At 47.6% G+C, this 15353-nt stretch overlaps 1 protein-coding gene across 13 annotated transcripts in view; it reads left to right on the top strand.

The window, feature by feature from the left end:
• The window catches only part of TLN2 (talin 2), a 418570-nt gene that overhangs the window by 378538 nt on the left and 24679 nt on the right, over window positions 1-15353 (top strand). For 8 of the 13 annotated variants that reach the window (XM_070578536.1, XM_070578532.1, XM_070578508.1 and 5 more), the window contains 4 exons: window positions 1820-1945; window positions 2155-2271; window positions 4520-4705; window positions 8657-8764. In XM_070578536.1, the coding sequence (XP_070434637.1) occupies window positions 1820-1945; window positions 2155-2271; window positions 4520-4705; window positions 8657-8764 (537 nt within the window). The remainder of the gene's footprint in view (window positions 1-1819; window positions 1946-2154; window positions 2272-4519; window positions 4706-8656; window positions 8765-15353) is intronic. The other 5 variants (XM_070578546.1, XM_070578544.1, XM_070578542.1 and 2 more) reach the window with 1 other exon arrangement.

Below are 15353 nucleotides of genomic sequence, written 5' to 3'. Positions count from 1 at the left end.
ATCTAGATGTCCTAAAGCCCCTACTTCTAATGAGACCTCTAATGGAAAGTACCCCCTCAGAAAAATGTCCCCACTCGCTGGTCAGTCGTCCAGTGACCAGGGATGGGAGCCCTGGGTGTTGGCTGCACACCTTTGCTTGCTGTGCCTGGGTCTCCTCTCTCCACCCCTCCCCACTGTGATCTCGGGAATCTGTGAGGGCCACGCACATCAGCCGCTCCTCACGAGCTCCGTCACACCCGACCTGCCCTGTGGTTTCAGAGGTTGGCAGAGGTTCTGTGCACCTGTGGGCGAGAAGGCACAGGATGGAGAGGGTGGGAGGGGGCAGGAGGCTGTGAAATTGCAGAGTTGCTGTGCTTGCACCCGTCTGGGACACTAGAGTCTCTAATGTGTTTTCACGTTATTATCCAGTTCATCCTCACAGCAGGGCGGTGAGACAGGCAGGGCTGGCGCTGCTAGTCCCATCTGTAGATGAGCAAGCAGAGCTGTAGAGCATAAGACAGCGTGGAGGTTAAGACCGTGGTTCCTGGGATCACACTGACCGGAGTCTGCCTCCCGACCCTGCCGCTCCCGGGCTCTGGGAGTATGGACCCGAGCGCCGTAGTTCCCACGTGAAATGGCAGTGAGGATTAAACAAGATAGTGTGTGGCGTGCTTGGCTCAGCACCTGGAACACTGCCCTCAACAAAGAGAAGTGGTGGTGCTGGTTGCTGTTACAGAAGTAGGAGTTGTTACTGTAGCCACTGGATGGAGAAGTAAATGTAGTGCCTGATAGCATGTAATTCCTAAACGTGGTCCCTAAACGTGGCTGGTACTTTAGATTCCAAGTCCAGCATGCTGAAAAATGGCCTGTGGTCTCTGCTCGATTAGAAGAGTGAAGATACTGTATTATATCCAGTGTCATGGGGGTACACACCCGTGTACTCATTCATTCACTCATTCCACGAGTTTTTGCTGAATGCCCACTCCATGCCAGGCCTTGTTTTGCATGCAAAACACTACAGACAGAAGCTCAGGCCGGCCCTCCTGGAGCCTACATCCAGGTCGGGGGAGAAGAGAGACAGTGTATAAGTGAATGAATCATAAGGTAATCCCACAAACTGATAAGCTCTGTAAATAGGGCAAGCTGAGGAAGTCTCAGTGGCGGGGGATGGGCCTCTAGGTAGGGTGGTCTGGAAAGATCTCTGAGGACATGACATTTGAGCTGAGACCTGAATGATGAAAAGAGCCAGCTTCCAGGCCAAGAGAAGAGCAAGAGCAGAGGCCCTGAAGTAGGAATGAGTTAGGATTTCCAGCTGGAAAGAAGGACAGACCATGTGCCTATAGCATCTAATGAGTCAGAGAACGCTGTGAACCAGAGCTGGTGGTACAGGTGGGGTGCCATGGATGCCTTGCAGGCCAAGGTATGAGGCTTGCATTTTGTTCTTGGTGTTTTTGGTTACCAGTTCAGGGCACAGGTGAGTGGTGTTGCCACTTAAGTGTCTGCTTAGCTGTCTTCATCCTTTCATAGGCAACTTGTCAGCAGAGCTGCCAGCTAAGAGGTGTTTGCCCATGCTAAGTATACCTGGGTTCTGCATTGTGGCTCAGCATCAGCCTCCCTTGGGGAGGTTCTTAGAGTCTGGATGCTGGCTCTTCACCCAGACTCCTGCATCAGAATCTCTGGGGGTGGCTCCTGGGGACTCTGCCTTGCTGCAGGCTTGAGACCTACTGATGTAGAGACCTGCCTCCCACAGGCCCCCACCTGCCTCCGGGCTGTGTGCCCTTGGTGAAGCAGCAGGTGACTGCTCGAGGCGGGCTCACCTGAGCTCCATGCTCTCTTCCAGGTGGTGTTGATCAACGCCATCAAAGATGTGGCCAAGGCCCTTTCAGATCTCATTGGTGCTACCAAGGGAGCAGCCAGCAAGCCCGCCGATGACCCCTCCATGTACCAGCTCAAGGGGGCCGCCAAGGTAGAGTGGAGCCCCAACAATGGGCAAGTGTGCAAGGGGAGTGCTGGAGTGAGAAAAGCACACACAAGAATATCAGGAGAATACGCATCTGGGCCCATTTCTCACTTACAGAGAGGTGTTCATGCTCATGGCACTAGATCTGGAACTAAAAGGAGTAGGGATTGGACTTGAGTGCACTCCGTTTTCTCTTGGCCTCTCTTCCTATGCAGGTGATGGTGACCAATGTCACCTCCCTCCTCAAGACTGTGAAGGCGGTGGAGGACGAGGCCACCCGGGGCACACGGGCGCTGGAGGCTACAATTGAGTACATGAAGCAGGAGCTCACGGTAAGGAGCTAACAATCACCTCCCTCAGACACCCATGTCCAACAGCTGACCCCAGCGCAGTCTTCTCTTCTCAGAGGTTTTTTAGCTTAAATAGGTTTTACCTGGAGCACCTGACCTAGGGAGGCCCACTCACCTACCTGCAGTAACTTTGTATAATTGAGACCCCACGTGTAACTGACCACCTCAGAATTTGGCTAGCGTCAATTTGTAATTGTAACTAAGAAATTAATGGGAATATATCACTTATGCCTATCCAAGTTTAATTCCACTAAAATTACAGCTCGAAAAGAAAGCATTACAGAAGATTCTTGGCAAAAGGAAAACTCATTATGGCTATTTGTACTCACTTTGAGTCTAAATGGCATTTGTAACGTGTAGCCACACACGGCCCCCGTTGATTCCCATTGCTTTCAGCACCAGCTCACACTCCTGCACACCTAGGGATTTTGGAGTCTGAGGTTCACAGTTAGAAGAACCTGAATGCCTTTACCTGAGGCACTTCCCTTTCACATCCAGCTTCCTTCTGTTTGAGATGTCTGATCTCAGAGAAATTGACCCTGTGTTCTTTCTTGCCTGGTTCCAGCATCGTAGCATGCGGGCGTCCTGGCGTTACCATGATATGGATATTACCTACTGCTCTTTTGATGCCATGACTGTTGTGGATTGACTCGTCCTAATCCCTAGAAATAGAAATATGCTTAAAATGAGTGGTTTCAAACCAAGAGTTCTTTTTAATAAGAGGTCCTGTCACAGATTCAACTTCATTTTTGGAGGGAGGAGGAGAGGACCTGCCTTTGCTGCCAGTGGTTCTGTATCTTTAGAACCTGTGAAGGCCACAAGCCCCTGAGGGTCAAAAGTAGAAGTGAACAGTTCTACTGGGTTTTTGTTGTGGAGCCTTGGGGTCTCTTGTCCTGTTTTTAATGCCTCCAACCTTGCTTGGTGTTGGGTTTAGTTCTCACACAAGGGAGAAACTGAAAAATAACAGGTGGCGTCCTTGAGTGCTGCTGCCTGGCACTCTCCTGTGTACATGGGCTGGGTGTTTCCTACCAAAAGTCTAAACATGTGTTCTGATAGGTGTGGGTGGGCCTAATGATGGCCGTGGAAGAGGAGGTTTGAAATTTGGAGCTTTCCTGGGAAATTATGGACACGTGGTCAACCCAAGTATACCAAAGTGGTTTAGCATTGACCCAGATTGTGATTTACCATGGACATAGGAGGTTTCCAAAGAAGCGTGTGCCACGAGGCCCCTGTGAGTATGGAGGGCTCTGTACGTGTGGCACTCATCCCCCTGTATCATTCAGGGGTGGTTCTGGGCAGCCTAACTGCAGCCATCCATTTTGAGGGAGGTGCTAATGTTTGGCCCTGGTTGGTGCATGGCAGGGATGCCGGCTGGGTCCTCCCTTCTGCCTCAGGGAAGACCTCCCTCCTGAAATGTAGCTGAAGACAGAGCAGCCCCAACTGGTTTGGGAGTCCTTGTGTGCAGGGACACATGCACATTCAGCACACAGCCAGGGCACCACTCACTTATGATAGACACACAAGACATGTGGCCTGGAAGTACTAACAGCTGGCTTGACTGACAGGTGGAACTTGAAAGTGGGATTTTCACTTACCCTGGTTAATTTATTTCAGCTTCTCTAAAGGGGTGTGTGTGTGGATGTGTGTGGTTAAATAATTCACAGCATCACCGTGGTGCACTCAACATGAACGCCTCTGCACAGTTATGCAGTTATATTTGTGAGACAGGCTAAGAATAGAAGAAACTGAAAGCTTCATTTCCCCGCCCTACACCCCCTTAAAGAGAGAGAGGCAAGTCCAGCATGATGCATCCGGGTCAGTCCTGCCTGGGAACTAGCATTGGGACTGCGGAGTTTCTGGGAACTGCCGAAGCACCAGCAGGGATGGAGCAAAAGAACTGAGAAGAGGCACAACCGCCTCCCCAGGATAGTTCACAAATATTGAGTGTCAGCTTCTGCAAACAAACGGGTTAATGCCGTAGCTAAGTCTCCCTTACCAGATTGTTCCTGTGAATGCCGAGTACAGGTGTGCGAGGCTTATCCATGCTGGGGTCTTGAAAGCAAGAATGATATTACTGTGCTCAAATTAAATTTCTAATTTCCTGCCATTTGACAGTTTCTTCCCATTGCTGGCTCAGCTTTCAGACACTGAGCTGCGGCCTAGGCAGAGAGAATGAATTATTTTTGTCCTTCCCTTTTTGATTTTTTTTTTCACCTCTTCTAACTTCCAGGTGTTCCAGTCAAAAGAGATACCTGAAAAGACATCATCACCTGAAGAATCGATAAGGATGACGAAAGGCATCACCATGGCAACAGCCAAAGCCGTGGCCGCTGGGAACTCCTGTAGGCAGGAAGATGTGATCGCCACTGCCAATCTGAGCCGCAAAGCCGTGGCAGATATGTTGACGGCTTGCAAGGTAAAGGCCTTGGTGTTGCTTTGGATGGATAGTAGTGGTCTGTCCTGACTGAGTGTGCCATTTAGCCTGGAGAATGGGCGGGCTGGCCGTGTGTAGAAGTGGGCAGCTCAATACCTTAGACTTTGTAGAAAATATGTGCTGAGGGCGCGTGTGTATCAGCTAGTGGGAAACGACTCTCTAGGGTAGTTTTATGTTTGAGAGGAGATAGAGTTGGCCTGCTGACTTAACCCTCCCACTTCTCCTCTCAGTCCTTCCTAAATAGGCAGGACACCTTACAGAGGGTGGTGGAGGCCATGCTGATGGTAGTAGAGGGACTGTGGCCTTTGTTCAGGCCCTCTAAATGAAAACTGCGTCTCCCTTCCACCTGTACCCTTTCCTGCCTCCGTAGGCCAGCCATTCTGTGCTAGGAGGGGTGTTGCCATAATTGGGTGAGGAAGTGAGTTAGAGGAAGAGAACAGAACAGAATGTCGGGGCACTGCCTTTTTGGTCTCTATGCCAGAATCTTGGAGAAACTCTTTTGATCCTTGGGTGGACACCAGGGCAACTGCCCTGAGCCCGTGCTTGGTGAGGGAGCTGGGGAAACCTGAGCTTCACAACCTTTATTTTTTTATCCAATAAGAAAGTGAGCCCTCAGAGCCCCCAACCCCCTACATCCCATTGAGCACCCCTACCCCAGACCTTCACCCTTCTGGGACAGCCTTGCCTGAGGGCCACTGACTTCTGCTCAGTGATTGATTGGTAATCCCCTGCCATGGTGAACAGGCAGGGATGAGCCACAGGAGTTGGGGTCTGAGGGGATAGGGCCAGTCTTTGTGGTGGAGTGAGTTGTGGGGGCAGCTGGCGCCAGGTCCAGGCAATGGCTTCTCAGGGATTCCTCAGATGGGGTAGGATGAGGAGGTAACTGGGCAGAGGGAGGGTGAGGCAGCCAGGCTGAAGGAATGGGTGTGCAAGGGCCTGGTGTGGGAGACAACACCACATTTACTGCTCTCCTGGGTGTGATGGAGGGTAGAGCCTGGGGGGTAGGTGGGGAGAAGAGGGTGGCAGGGTGATACAGCCGCTTTCATGAAGGACCCTGTGTTCTGGGCCAGGGAGTTTGGACTATCTTCCGAGGCCCCGAGTATTTGCCATTTTGATGTGCTTAGTGGAATCTCCCCATCAGAAGTGATAACTCCCAAAGGAGGATGGTACCTGCCTAGCACGGTATGGCCTGAATGCCGTCATGGTGTACATGCAGGGCCCCTCCTAGTTTGGGAGGGGCTGTCATGTATATTCTATCATTTCATCCTACATAAGAAAGGCAAGAGGAATTGCCCTAATTTGATGGATGATGAGACAGGCTTGGAGAGATTAAGTGGCATGACCAAGGTCACACAGCCATTACTATCAGTTCTTTCAGAACTGAAACCGAGTCTTCTGATTTCATGCCCAGTCTGTTTCTGCTGCCCACGGCCTCCCAGCCATCGTGCTCAAGGTTGCTGTGGTTGATGAATGACAGGTACTTTGTCTCCTTGTTACAGACATGAAATGAAAAGGGAAATTAAACAGAAAGAAAGACAATGATTAAGGTGGAAATGGAAGGCAGCTCAGATTCTCAAGTCTCTTTCTGACACACATCCCCCTGTTTTCAGGGAAGGAGGTTAAGGATTGAAGTACAAGTGCTGTTTGCCCAGCCTCAGCTCCTTGCTGTTGTCTTCCTTCTGGATCAGACCATCCTGGTTCTGCAGGAGAAAATAACAGCCAGAATTTCACACACCAAAGCCAGACTTGATGACAAGTGTCACCACTGAGCCCTGAGACTCCTGTTAAGATGGAACTTATTTAGCAGACTTATTCACATTTACGTTTCCTTTGGTCTCCCATATATCCCACCCCTTTGCAGAAAAGAAATGAGGCAGCATGGCAGAAAGAGCATGCATGCAATAAGGAATATATAGAATGCCAGGGATGCTAAGTGATGGATCCAGAAGGAACCCTTCTATCGCAAGCAGAGGGCCAGGTGGCCATTTCCAAGCACTGCCGTTGGGGCTGAGCAGGGTAGCTGGGGCAAAATGGAAGGGCAGTAGGTTACATACCGGCTCATTTTGTCAGAAAGGGAGGATTACACTAATTCCTCAGGTGGGGGAAGGACTTCCCTACACCCTAAGTTAATTCTAGTGTCTGTTTCTTTCTGGTCTTACCTTCATGTGCATATGTCTACATTAGACACAATTTTATATCTACTATTACAATTAATGTTATATGGCTGTGTCTTTGTTCCTGCAAGTCATTATAACTGACTCTTTAATGACCACAAAATACTCTGTTAATGAATATATTCTTTTCTCCATTATCAGATATTTAGGTTGTCTGCATTTTTTCTTATCATAAACTTTACTGCAATGAACATCTTTGGGCATATCTGTTTTCTCTATGCTTTGGATAATTTCCTTAGGCAGGACTCCCAGAAGTAGAATTAGTGGATCAAATGATATGACATTTTAATTGTTGGCAGATCGCTGTCCCAAAGTTTTCTACCAACTTACAGAGACACCAGCTGTGGAGAAGAGTGCCTCACCCTCGCTCCCACACAACTCTCATTGAGGGCCTTGCATGTCACCTACTGGAGGTGACAGTGAGTGCCTCATAGTCCATGTGGTCCCCTGGTTGTGTCTCATCAAACCAGGTGTAGGGGTCTGTCCTCGCACTTGGAGACATGGGAGCGAGGATGAGTAAAACATAATAGTGGTTGAAGGCATGGCAAGTTAGTCCTCAGATGAGTAAAACCGGGCTCTTAAATCACAGATGCTGGCCACTGGGATTATCCCCACTCCTTCCAGGGGATAATGAGGGGGCAGGTGAGGGGAGAACCTACAGGTGTTCTCACCAGCACCCCAATCCTAGGGAGCAGGGCTTGAGTGGAAGGAGCGTGGAGACTGGTCACTTTCCCCTTCTGCCTTGACCTTGTATCCTAATGTATGTATTTGTCCTGATTTGTGATTTATTTACAGTTTTCTATTTTATGTATTCTCATAAGCCCCTCAGGTTCTTTCCAGAGGCTGTAGAAAGAAGAAAGGCTAAATGGGTAGTGTTGCCAGATTTAGTAAATAAAAAATAGAGCATCCCATACTCATGCTAAAAATTTTTCATTGTTTATCCAGAATTCAAATGTAGCTGCATGTTCTGTAGTTAATCTGGCAGCCCCATGAATGAATGTGTCATCTGAAATGATATATTATGAATGACTCAAATCAGCAGGTCACAAGTGCAAGAAAAAAGCACAGGATGCTGTGTTAACCATATGTCCTGGTTTGCTTATCTCGACATGTATAATGTGGGATGAGTTATTTGTGGTGCCTTGGAGGGTACTGGGGAGCTCCTTATCTGAAGTTTCCCAGGAGCCTGAGGGCCCTGGTCGGGAGACTCCCTGTGACTGCAGCGTGGTCAGGACCCCGAGTGAGGACCTGGGCATGATGAGCCTGTGAGCAGAGGGGTCTCCAAGACTCCTCATGCTGCTGGAGAAAGGTGGGCTGGCCCTGGGACAACACATGTCCTGCTGTAAGCCCAAATCGTGAATCTTTCCTGGCCTTTCTAGTGCATGTGGAATTTCTTACATTTCAATAGAAGGGGGTAGGGGGAAAGGAAGGAAAGAGGGACCAGATTCACTTGCTTTGTCTGGTCCCAGGACACTAAAAAAGGCAAGACCTAAAGTGCTGTCAGGGAACCCTCTGTGGGGACAGTTGGGAGGTGGCAGTAGAGTGTGGAGGGGCTACCACCTCTATCTAGGGAGTCAGGGAAGGTTTCTGATGAGGGAGGTCACTGAGGGTAAGGGAGAGGGAGTTCCAGACTCGAGATCTGCCTCTGAGTCCAGGGCTGCACAAGACTGCTAGCCAAGTGACTCCCCACTCGCCACCTAGTCCACTCACCAGCTGACTCTTCCTGTTTTAAGATGTCAACTTTCCCTTCTCTCTCCAGCAAGCATCCTTCCACCCTGATGTCAGCGAGGAGGTACGCACCAGAGCCTTGCGGTATGGGACGGAGTGCACCCTCGGCTACCTGGACCTTCTTGAGCACGTCTTGGTGGTGAGGAGGGGCGTGGGTGAGGCCAGAGCTGGGGAGGAGCTGATTTGGGTACAGACCATCCTTTGCTCGTGAAAACTCCTTAGAGCACTGTGCAGGCTCCACTTGTGAGGCTGGGACTGGATTAAGCTGGAAGGTCTCCCGCGTCACACTGCTCCAGCACACTGAGATAAAAGCCTAGCCTGGAGGAAGCTGCGGTTAGAATCCAGGAGAGCCGGCTCTCGCATTGCACCAGAGAGGCAAGACTAGCATGGAAGAGGGTAGGGGACAGCAGAGCCACCACTGAAAAAATGTCAGGAGGTCCTGTTAGGAAGACACCAGTCCATCCTCTGAGGACAGGGAAGGCTGCTGAAAGAGCCACACTAGCCTCCATGACAACTTAGGGAGAAACATCGCCAGTGCCACAGGTGACCTGCTAGCCTCTTGTGACTTCCTCCAGTCCTTCAAGAATGGCTCAGACCACATTAAATGTGATACTTCCCTTCCTCTGATGACCTTCCAACAGCCTGGCCTGCCCACATGGAGCTGGGCCAGAGGGCTGGTACAGAAGACACCAGTGGGGCATGCGGTGGTCATGGCCCCATGGACAGCCTACACGGGAGCCTGCACAGACTCCCAGTTCCTAGGGTGGCTTGGCTCCCCTCAAGACCCAAAGGGCCAAACCATGGGCTCCCAGGAAGTATATTTGGTGTGTGTTTGTCTCTGTCTAGTCCTAGGAGCCATGTTTAGAACTATGGGAGGTCTGGGGCAGGCCCTGAGAGAGTTTATTCAGGAGTCAGACACACCCAGAAAAGAACTGATGATGTCTCCCCTGCCATCACTGCCCTTGCTCCTTCTCAAACCTGAAATAAAAAAAAAGCTCCAACAGACCACAGAGGACTGTCAAGCCTTTCATTTGCTGGGCATTGAAATTGTTCTCATTTTGTCCTTGCATAGCCACGTGAGGTTTGCCAGGCAAAGGAATGATCTGGAGAAGTTAGGCCCCTTGGTTGAGGTCACCCAGCTAGTGGGACAGACCTAGGACCAAATCTTAACTCTTATTATTTCCAGCTCTGTGCTCATTCTAGCATTTTGCTGCCTTCTCCTTAAAATTCAATTAAATCACCTTCTGATGTGAAGCATTTTAGATCTTAAGGGAACATGACTTTTATTCTTCACCCAGGTAACTAGCCAGTGCAAAAGTCAATCTTTTGTGAGAGTAGCCAGTCTGGGCTTACTAACATTGGGCTCCAAAAGCCAGAACTCTCATGAATAGAAACCAGTGTATTGCACATGGGCCAGAAAAAGAACACCTCGGCGAGTGTTCACAGGCATAGCTGCTCCAGCCAGACCAGCTCTCTGTGTTGGGAGGTAGTTAAGTGTTCAGTCCGTGAGCATGCCTAGCAGGAAATTCAGGGTAGAGAATGAAGCCAGCGAGGCTTCCAAACGGCATCTTTTTCTTGATGGAACAATATATTCTTAGTCACATGGACCCTTGTTATATCTGAACATTTGAAAGTATAGGCATAGGTTTAGAAGCCTTGAGTTCAAATCCCACCTCTGCCCCGTAAATAGCTACATGGCCCCTGTCTTATCTGGGCTCCACTTTCCTCAGGTGTTAAATCGGCAGTTTACTGGGGATTAAATGAGAGTGTCTGAGCTCCCGTTTGCTGCCTGCTTCTTTGGCTCCACCGGGAAGGTGCCATGCCCAGCTAAGTGGTGGTGCCGGGCTTGAGGCGACGGTGCCCTCGCAGCTTCCTAAGCAGGGGCTCTCTCTGCCAACACCTCATTTCTCCTTGTTTTCTGTCTCTCACGCTTTTGTGTCTGTCTTGTTCATTTGTTGGAAGGGAGGTCATACTGGATCCTTTTATTATCCAAATGAGGGACCGTTATTTTGCGCTTTTCCCTCAGTTCAACTTCTTGGTTAAACTGCGTTTTTCCCAGCACCTGTGTCTGTATCTGGGCAGCGTTGGTAACTTGCCCAGCATCTGTGGGTCCAGGCCCCTGTACACGTGGCCTTCAGCTTGGCGCCTTCCACCTTGGGTCTTGGTGAGCCATTTAATGAGAATGTCACTGTGTAGGGGTCCACCTCCAGCTGCATCTGACAAATCCACAAACCTGGATGAAAAGGAGGTAACAGCCTTTTTTAAGGTATTTAATGAAGTGACGATCTCTGGTTTCACTCTCCAGCAAAAAAGACAGCTTGTACGAGGGAGAGGAGTGCTCCCTTTGTGAGAAGGGCAGGTGCCAGCACTTGTCTTGAGAAGTTTCTCCCAGGAGACAAGGAAAATGGAACCGAGGTCCCCTCCTGGACCTCAAGCCAGCTTTGGATCCTTTCCCAGGACCTGGGAACCAGGTGCTGCCTCCCCCAATGTTTCCTTTCTCCTCCTCACTTCTCCTCTCCATACCCACCTTGTTTGGGTGAGCAAAAGACAGCAAGGCCTCCCGAGGGGGTGAGTGGATGGTTGGCCTCTTTGCCCGAGAGGAGGCCAAGGGGTCCAGGGCCTCTGTGAACATTAGGGAAGATCTAGGAGCCATTCCCAGGCCACACATTCGGAGACCCCAGCTTTATGTCCACTTAATTACTGTGTCAGGCATCAGCCCTAATGATAATCAGCAGCTTTTTCTGGAACAGGCAGAAGGGCACTTGCCACAGGAAGACCCCACATCACGTGTAATTTGGGAGGTTTCATTGTGGGGCCCAGAAGTTGGCAAGAAGGGGAGTGACCAGTCCGCTCTTTTTCTGGGCCCGGGCAAGAGCGATGCACTGTACAGCCGGGTGTGCTCCCGCTGGGGCTGCTCACGTTCGCCGATTCATTTTCTGCTGTGGATTCTTCCTTGTATTTACCAGAGAAACAGGACTCTTAAACCTTATGTGTTGCAAACTTGGGTGGTGGTTGTCTGTTAAATGCCTGCCACCTGAGTTTCTTTTCATCCTTCTATACAATGATTGTCATTGTAACCTGTAATTATGGTAGAGAAATAAATGTCCTGTTTATCGCTGTTTTGAGATTGATATTGTGAAGGTAGCTGGTGCTAAAATGAAATCATTAATAGGAAGAAAAGCTAAATGACATTAAAACTACTTATAAAACACAGAATTTGTCTCGTCTTTTCAAGAAGGATGTTTTTACCTTTTTTAAAATTTTTTATTTATTTATTTTTTTTGAGGAAGATCAGCCCTAAGCTAACATCTGCCAATCCTCCTCTTTTTGCTGAGGAAGACCGGCCCTGAGCTAACATCCGTGCCCACCCTCCTCTACTTTATATGTGGGACACCTGCCACAGCATGGCGTGCCAAGCAGTGCCATGTCCACATCCGGGATCCGAACCAGTGAACCTCGGGCCGCTGAACCGGAACGTGCGCACTTAACCGCTGCACCACTGGGCTGGCCCCTGTTTTTCCCTCTTAATGCTGACAAGTGCTGATGGTTCTGACTTCCAGAGAAATATTGTTGAAATAGCATTGTGTATTTGTTCATATATTTGTTTTTGTCTCTTTAGAAAGCTAGACATACTCTTTGAAGGGTGTTTTCTAATAAAAATATAGGAAGAAAATAAACCTCCATTTCCAGGGAATTATCATAAACATATGAAAGACACAAGCTCCTGACTAAAAATTGCAGAACCCCTGTGACAGCATTCCCTCACCTTAGCTGTGGACATTTGTGGTCTTCTTGGGCCTGTAGCCAAAAATAAGTTCACACTTCAAATGATTAGCCTTAACTCCTTCTCCAAAGAAGACTTGGGAGAAATCTGGGCTAAAATGAGGCTAAAGCAAGGAAGTCTGTCCTACACTGAGAGGCCCACGAGCCACAAGACTGGTGAGGCCAGTGCCAGTAGAGACCCGACAAGAGCCGAGGGAAACAGGGATGCACGAGCACAAACTCGTGTCCGTGTCTGAAGGAACTTTGAGACAATCAGAAAATGAAAGCCAAGTTGCCAGGTTAGAGAAGACATCAGATTTGTGCTGAGATTATCTTTAGGGCAGAAGAAAAGAGTACTGAGGTTAGCTATTTGGAGGTGGTGAATAAAAAAGCAATGAAAAACCAGAAATTTTCGTGCATGCACGCACACCCTCATACAGCCCAGCCTGCGCTCCTCCTCACTCTCTGGTCTCTCTGGGAAGACCAGGTGCAATCAGATGACCACAGCATCTCCATTCTGAAAGGAAAGTCAGCCTAAGTCAGAACTGTAGCAGGAGATCTTAGGAGAGTCCTCCTGGAGCACTTGGACGGGTGACCTCTTGTTTGATGGATTAAAGAGACTTTGTAAGATCCTGAATGCTGAAGAAAGGCCAGATAATTGTCCAATTTTTATAAAAGGGGAAAGAGGAAAGTAGAAATTAAGATTTGGAGAAAGTGTCCAAGGATTTACAGAAATAAATGGAGGTCGCTTTCCAGCGGCACAAGGAGGAGATTCAGGGCTCATCTCTCATGGGCTGCTCTTCTTCAATTGAGGCCCGTGAGAATGTGGGGACAATGACATTGCTTTAGCCTTGTTCAGTTCAAATGTCTTAGGGTCAAGGATTCTTCACCTTTTTTGACTGGCTTTTATATTTTAGTTTTACTTGAGAAAAGCTTTGAAAATACAGAAAACCATAACAACATCCGTGTGCCCACCCTCTATAATTAACTAATTTTGTTAATTAACATTTTGTCCTATTTGGTTCAGATATTTTTAAAGAAATATATCAATAATAATTAATTTGGTATCCCTTACCAACCCCATTCTCCTTTTTACTCTATCTAGGCACAAATAACTGTCATGATTCTAGTGTTCTTATCCTGTCTTGGATCTTGGGCCCCCTTGAGCTGCAGCCTCTCTCGACCCTCCTGGAAGAAACAGCACATACACACAAAATGTTCTTCACACTGTTAAGAGGGTTCCCAGACCCAGGTGTCCAGCTGGATCCTTTTGGAATTGCGAGACTCCCAATCAAGAACCCCTGCTTAGAGAATCCTTTTCTTTGGAGAATCCAGTTAGCATTCAGCAAACAGCAGGATCTAATTCAGGCGGAGCCCTCTCCCAGCTGCCCTGGGAGCTGCTTTATGAAGCTTTAAACATGCCCACTTGAGCAGCCTTGGCCTCCTGCCTTTGCCCTTTGCTCGTTTGTCGTAGAGCATTTGTATTGCAGGGCGAGAGGTGGCCCTTTGCCTCTGCAGCAATCACGGTTCAAGATTGCTGCTAAACGGCAAAGCAAGGTCTGTGACGGGGTTAAAATTACCCCCACTTCCACTAGCAGAGCTGTAATTTGGTTCTATTGCCTGCTATTAGAAATCGTGTTGACTTAATGGCAGAATAAAAATAGAACTCCTTCCGTCCTGCCTTATCTGAATAGGGTGCTTTACCGTAGGGCCGTGCTCCTTCCTCCAGCCGTGGTGTGTGCAGGAGGGGCTCCCTCTCCATCCAGGCTCTTTTAAAGACAGACGTTTGAATATTGATGCCTGAATACATCGTGAAGCATCACCACAATCAAAATAATGAATATATCCATTACTCCTCAAAATTCCCAGGCAACCACCAATCTGCTCTTTGTTATTACATATTTGTTTGGGTTTTCTAGACTTTTATATTAATGGACTCATATAGCACATACTCCTTTTTGTCTGGCTTCTTTCACTCAACATCAGTATTTTCAATTCCATCATGTTGTTGTGTGTATCAATAATTTGTCCCCTTTTATTGCCGAGAATACTTTCTGTCATATGGATATGCCATAGTTGTTTCTTCACCTTTTGATGGACATTTAGGTTGTTTCCAAGTTTTAATTATTACAAATAAAGCTACTAAGAACATTCTATATACAAGTCTTTGTACATATATGTATTCATTTCTCCTGAATGAATACCTATAAGTGGAACATTGATATTATAGGGTAGGTATACTTTTGGCTTTTTAGGAAACTAACAAACTGTGTTTTAAAGTGGTTATACTATTTTACATTTCCACCAGCAGTGTATGAGACTTCTGATTGCCCCACATCCTTGCCAACACTTGGAATGGTCAGTCTTTTTACTTTTAGCCATTCTAGTGGGTGTGGAGTGATATCTCAATGTGATCTTAATTTACATTGTTGAGTATCTTTGTATATACCTGTTTGCCTTCTGTATGTTTTCTTTGATGAAGGGTCTGTTCAGATATTTTGCCCATTTTTTATGAGGTTGTTTGTCTTATTATTGAACTTTTAGCTTTTAAAGTTTTTTATATTTTCTAGATATGAGTTCTTTGTCAGATATATTTTCCATGAATAGTTTCTCTTAGGGTGTGACTGGTCTTTTTATTTTCATAACAATGTCTTGGGGGTAGGGGAGAGACAAAGCATATTATTTAAAAAGAAAGAAAATAACAGCACTGCAGAAAGTTGAGAAAACAAAGAAAAAAATAATATGCAAATAGAACTTGGATAAATATGAAAGTAAAACCAAAATATATCTTATATTTCAAATATTAAACATTTAGGATGAACTGAATATTTCTGTTTACAAAGGTCATCAAATTATTTTTAAAATTGTATTCCAGTGTAGGGGAGGAAAAACAGTTTTCCTTCTACCCTTCTAAGTTCTTTGCCTGAGACCTTATTTGTAATGAGACAAATTAACAAGTGAAAAAC

Source organism: Equus przewalskii, chromosome 1 (genome assembly GCF_037783145.1).
Source record: "Equus przewalskii isolate Varuska chromosome 1, EquPr2, whole genome shotgun sequence".
NCBI classification, from domain to species: domain Eukaryota; kingdom Metazoa; phylum Chordata; class Mammalia; order Perissodactyla; family Equidae; genus Equus; species Equus przewalskii.
The sequence above is the reverse complement of the archived record's forward strand: the minus strand, read 5'-3'. Positions and strand labels throughout refer to the sequence as shown.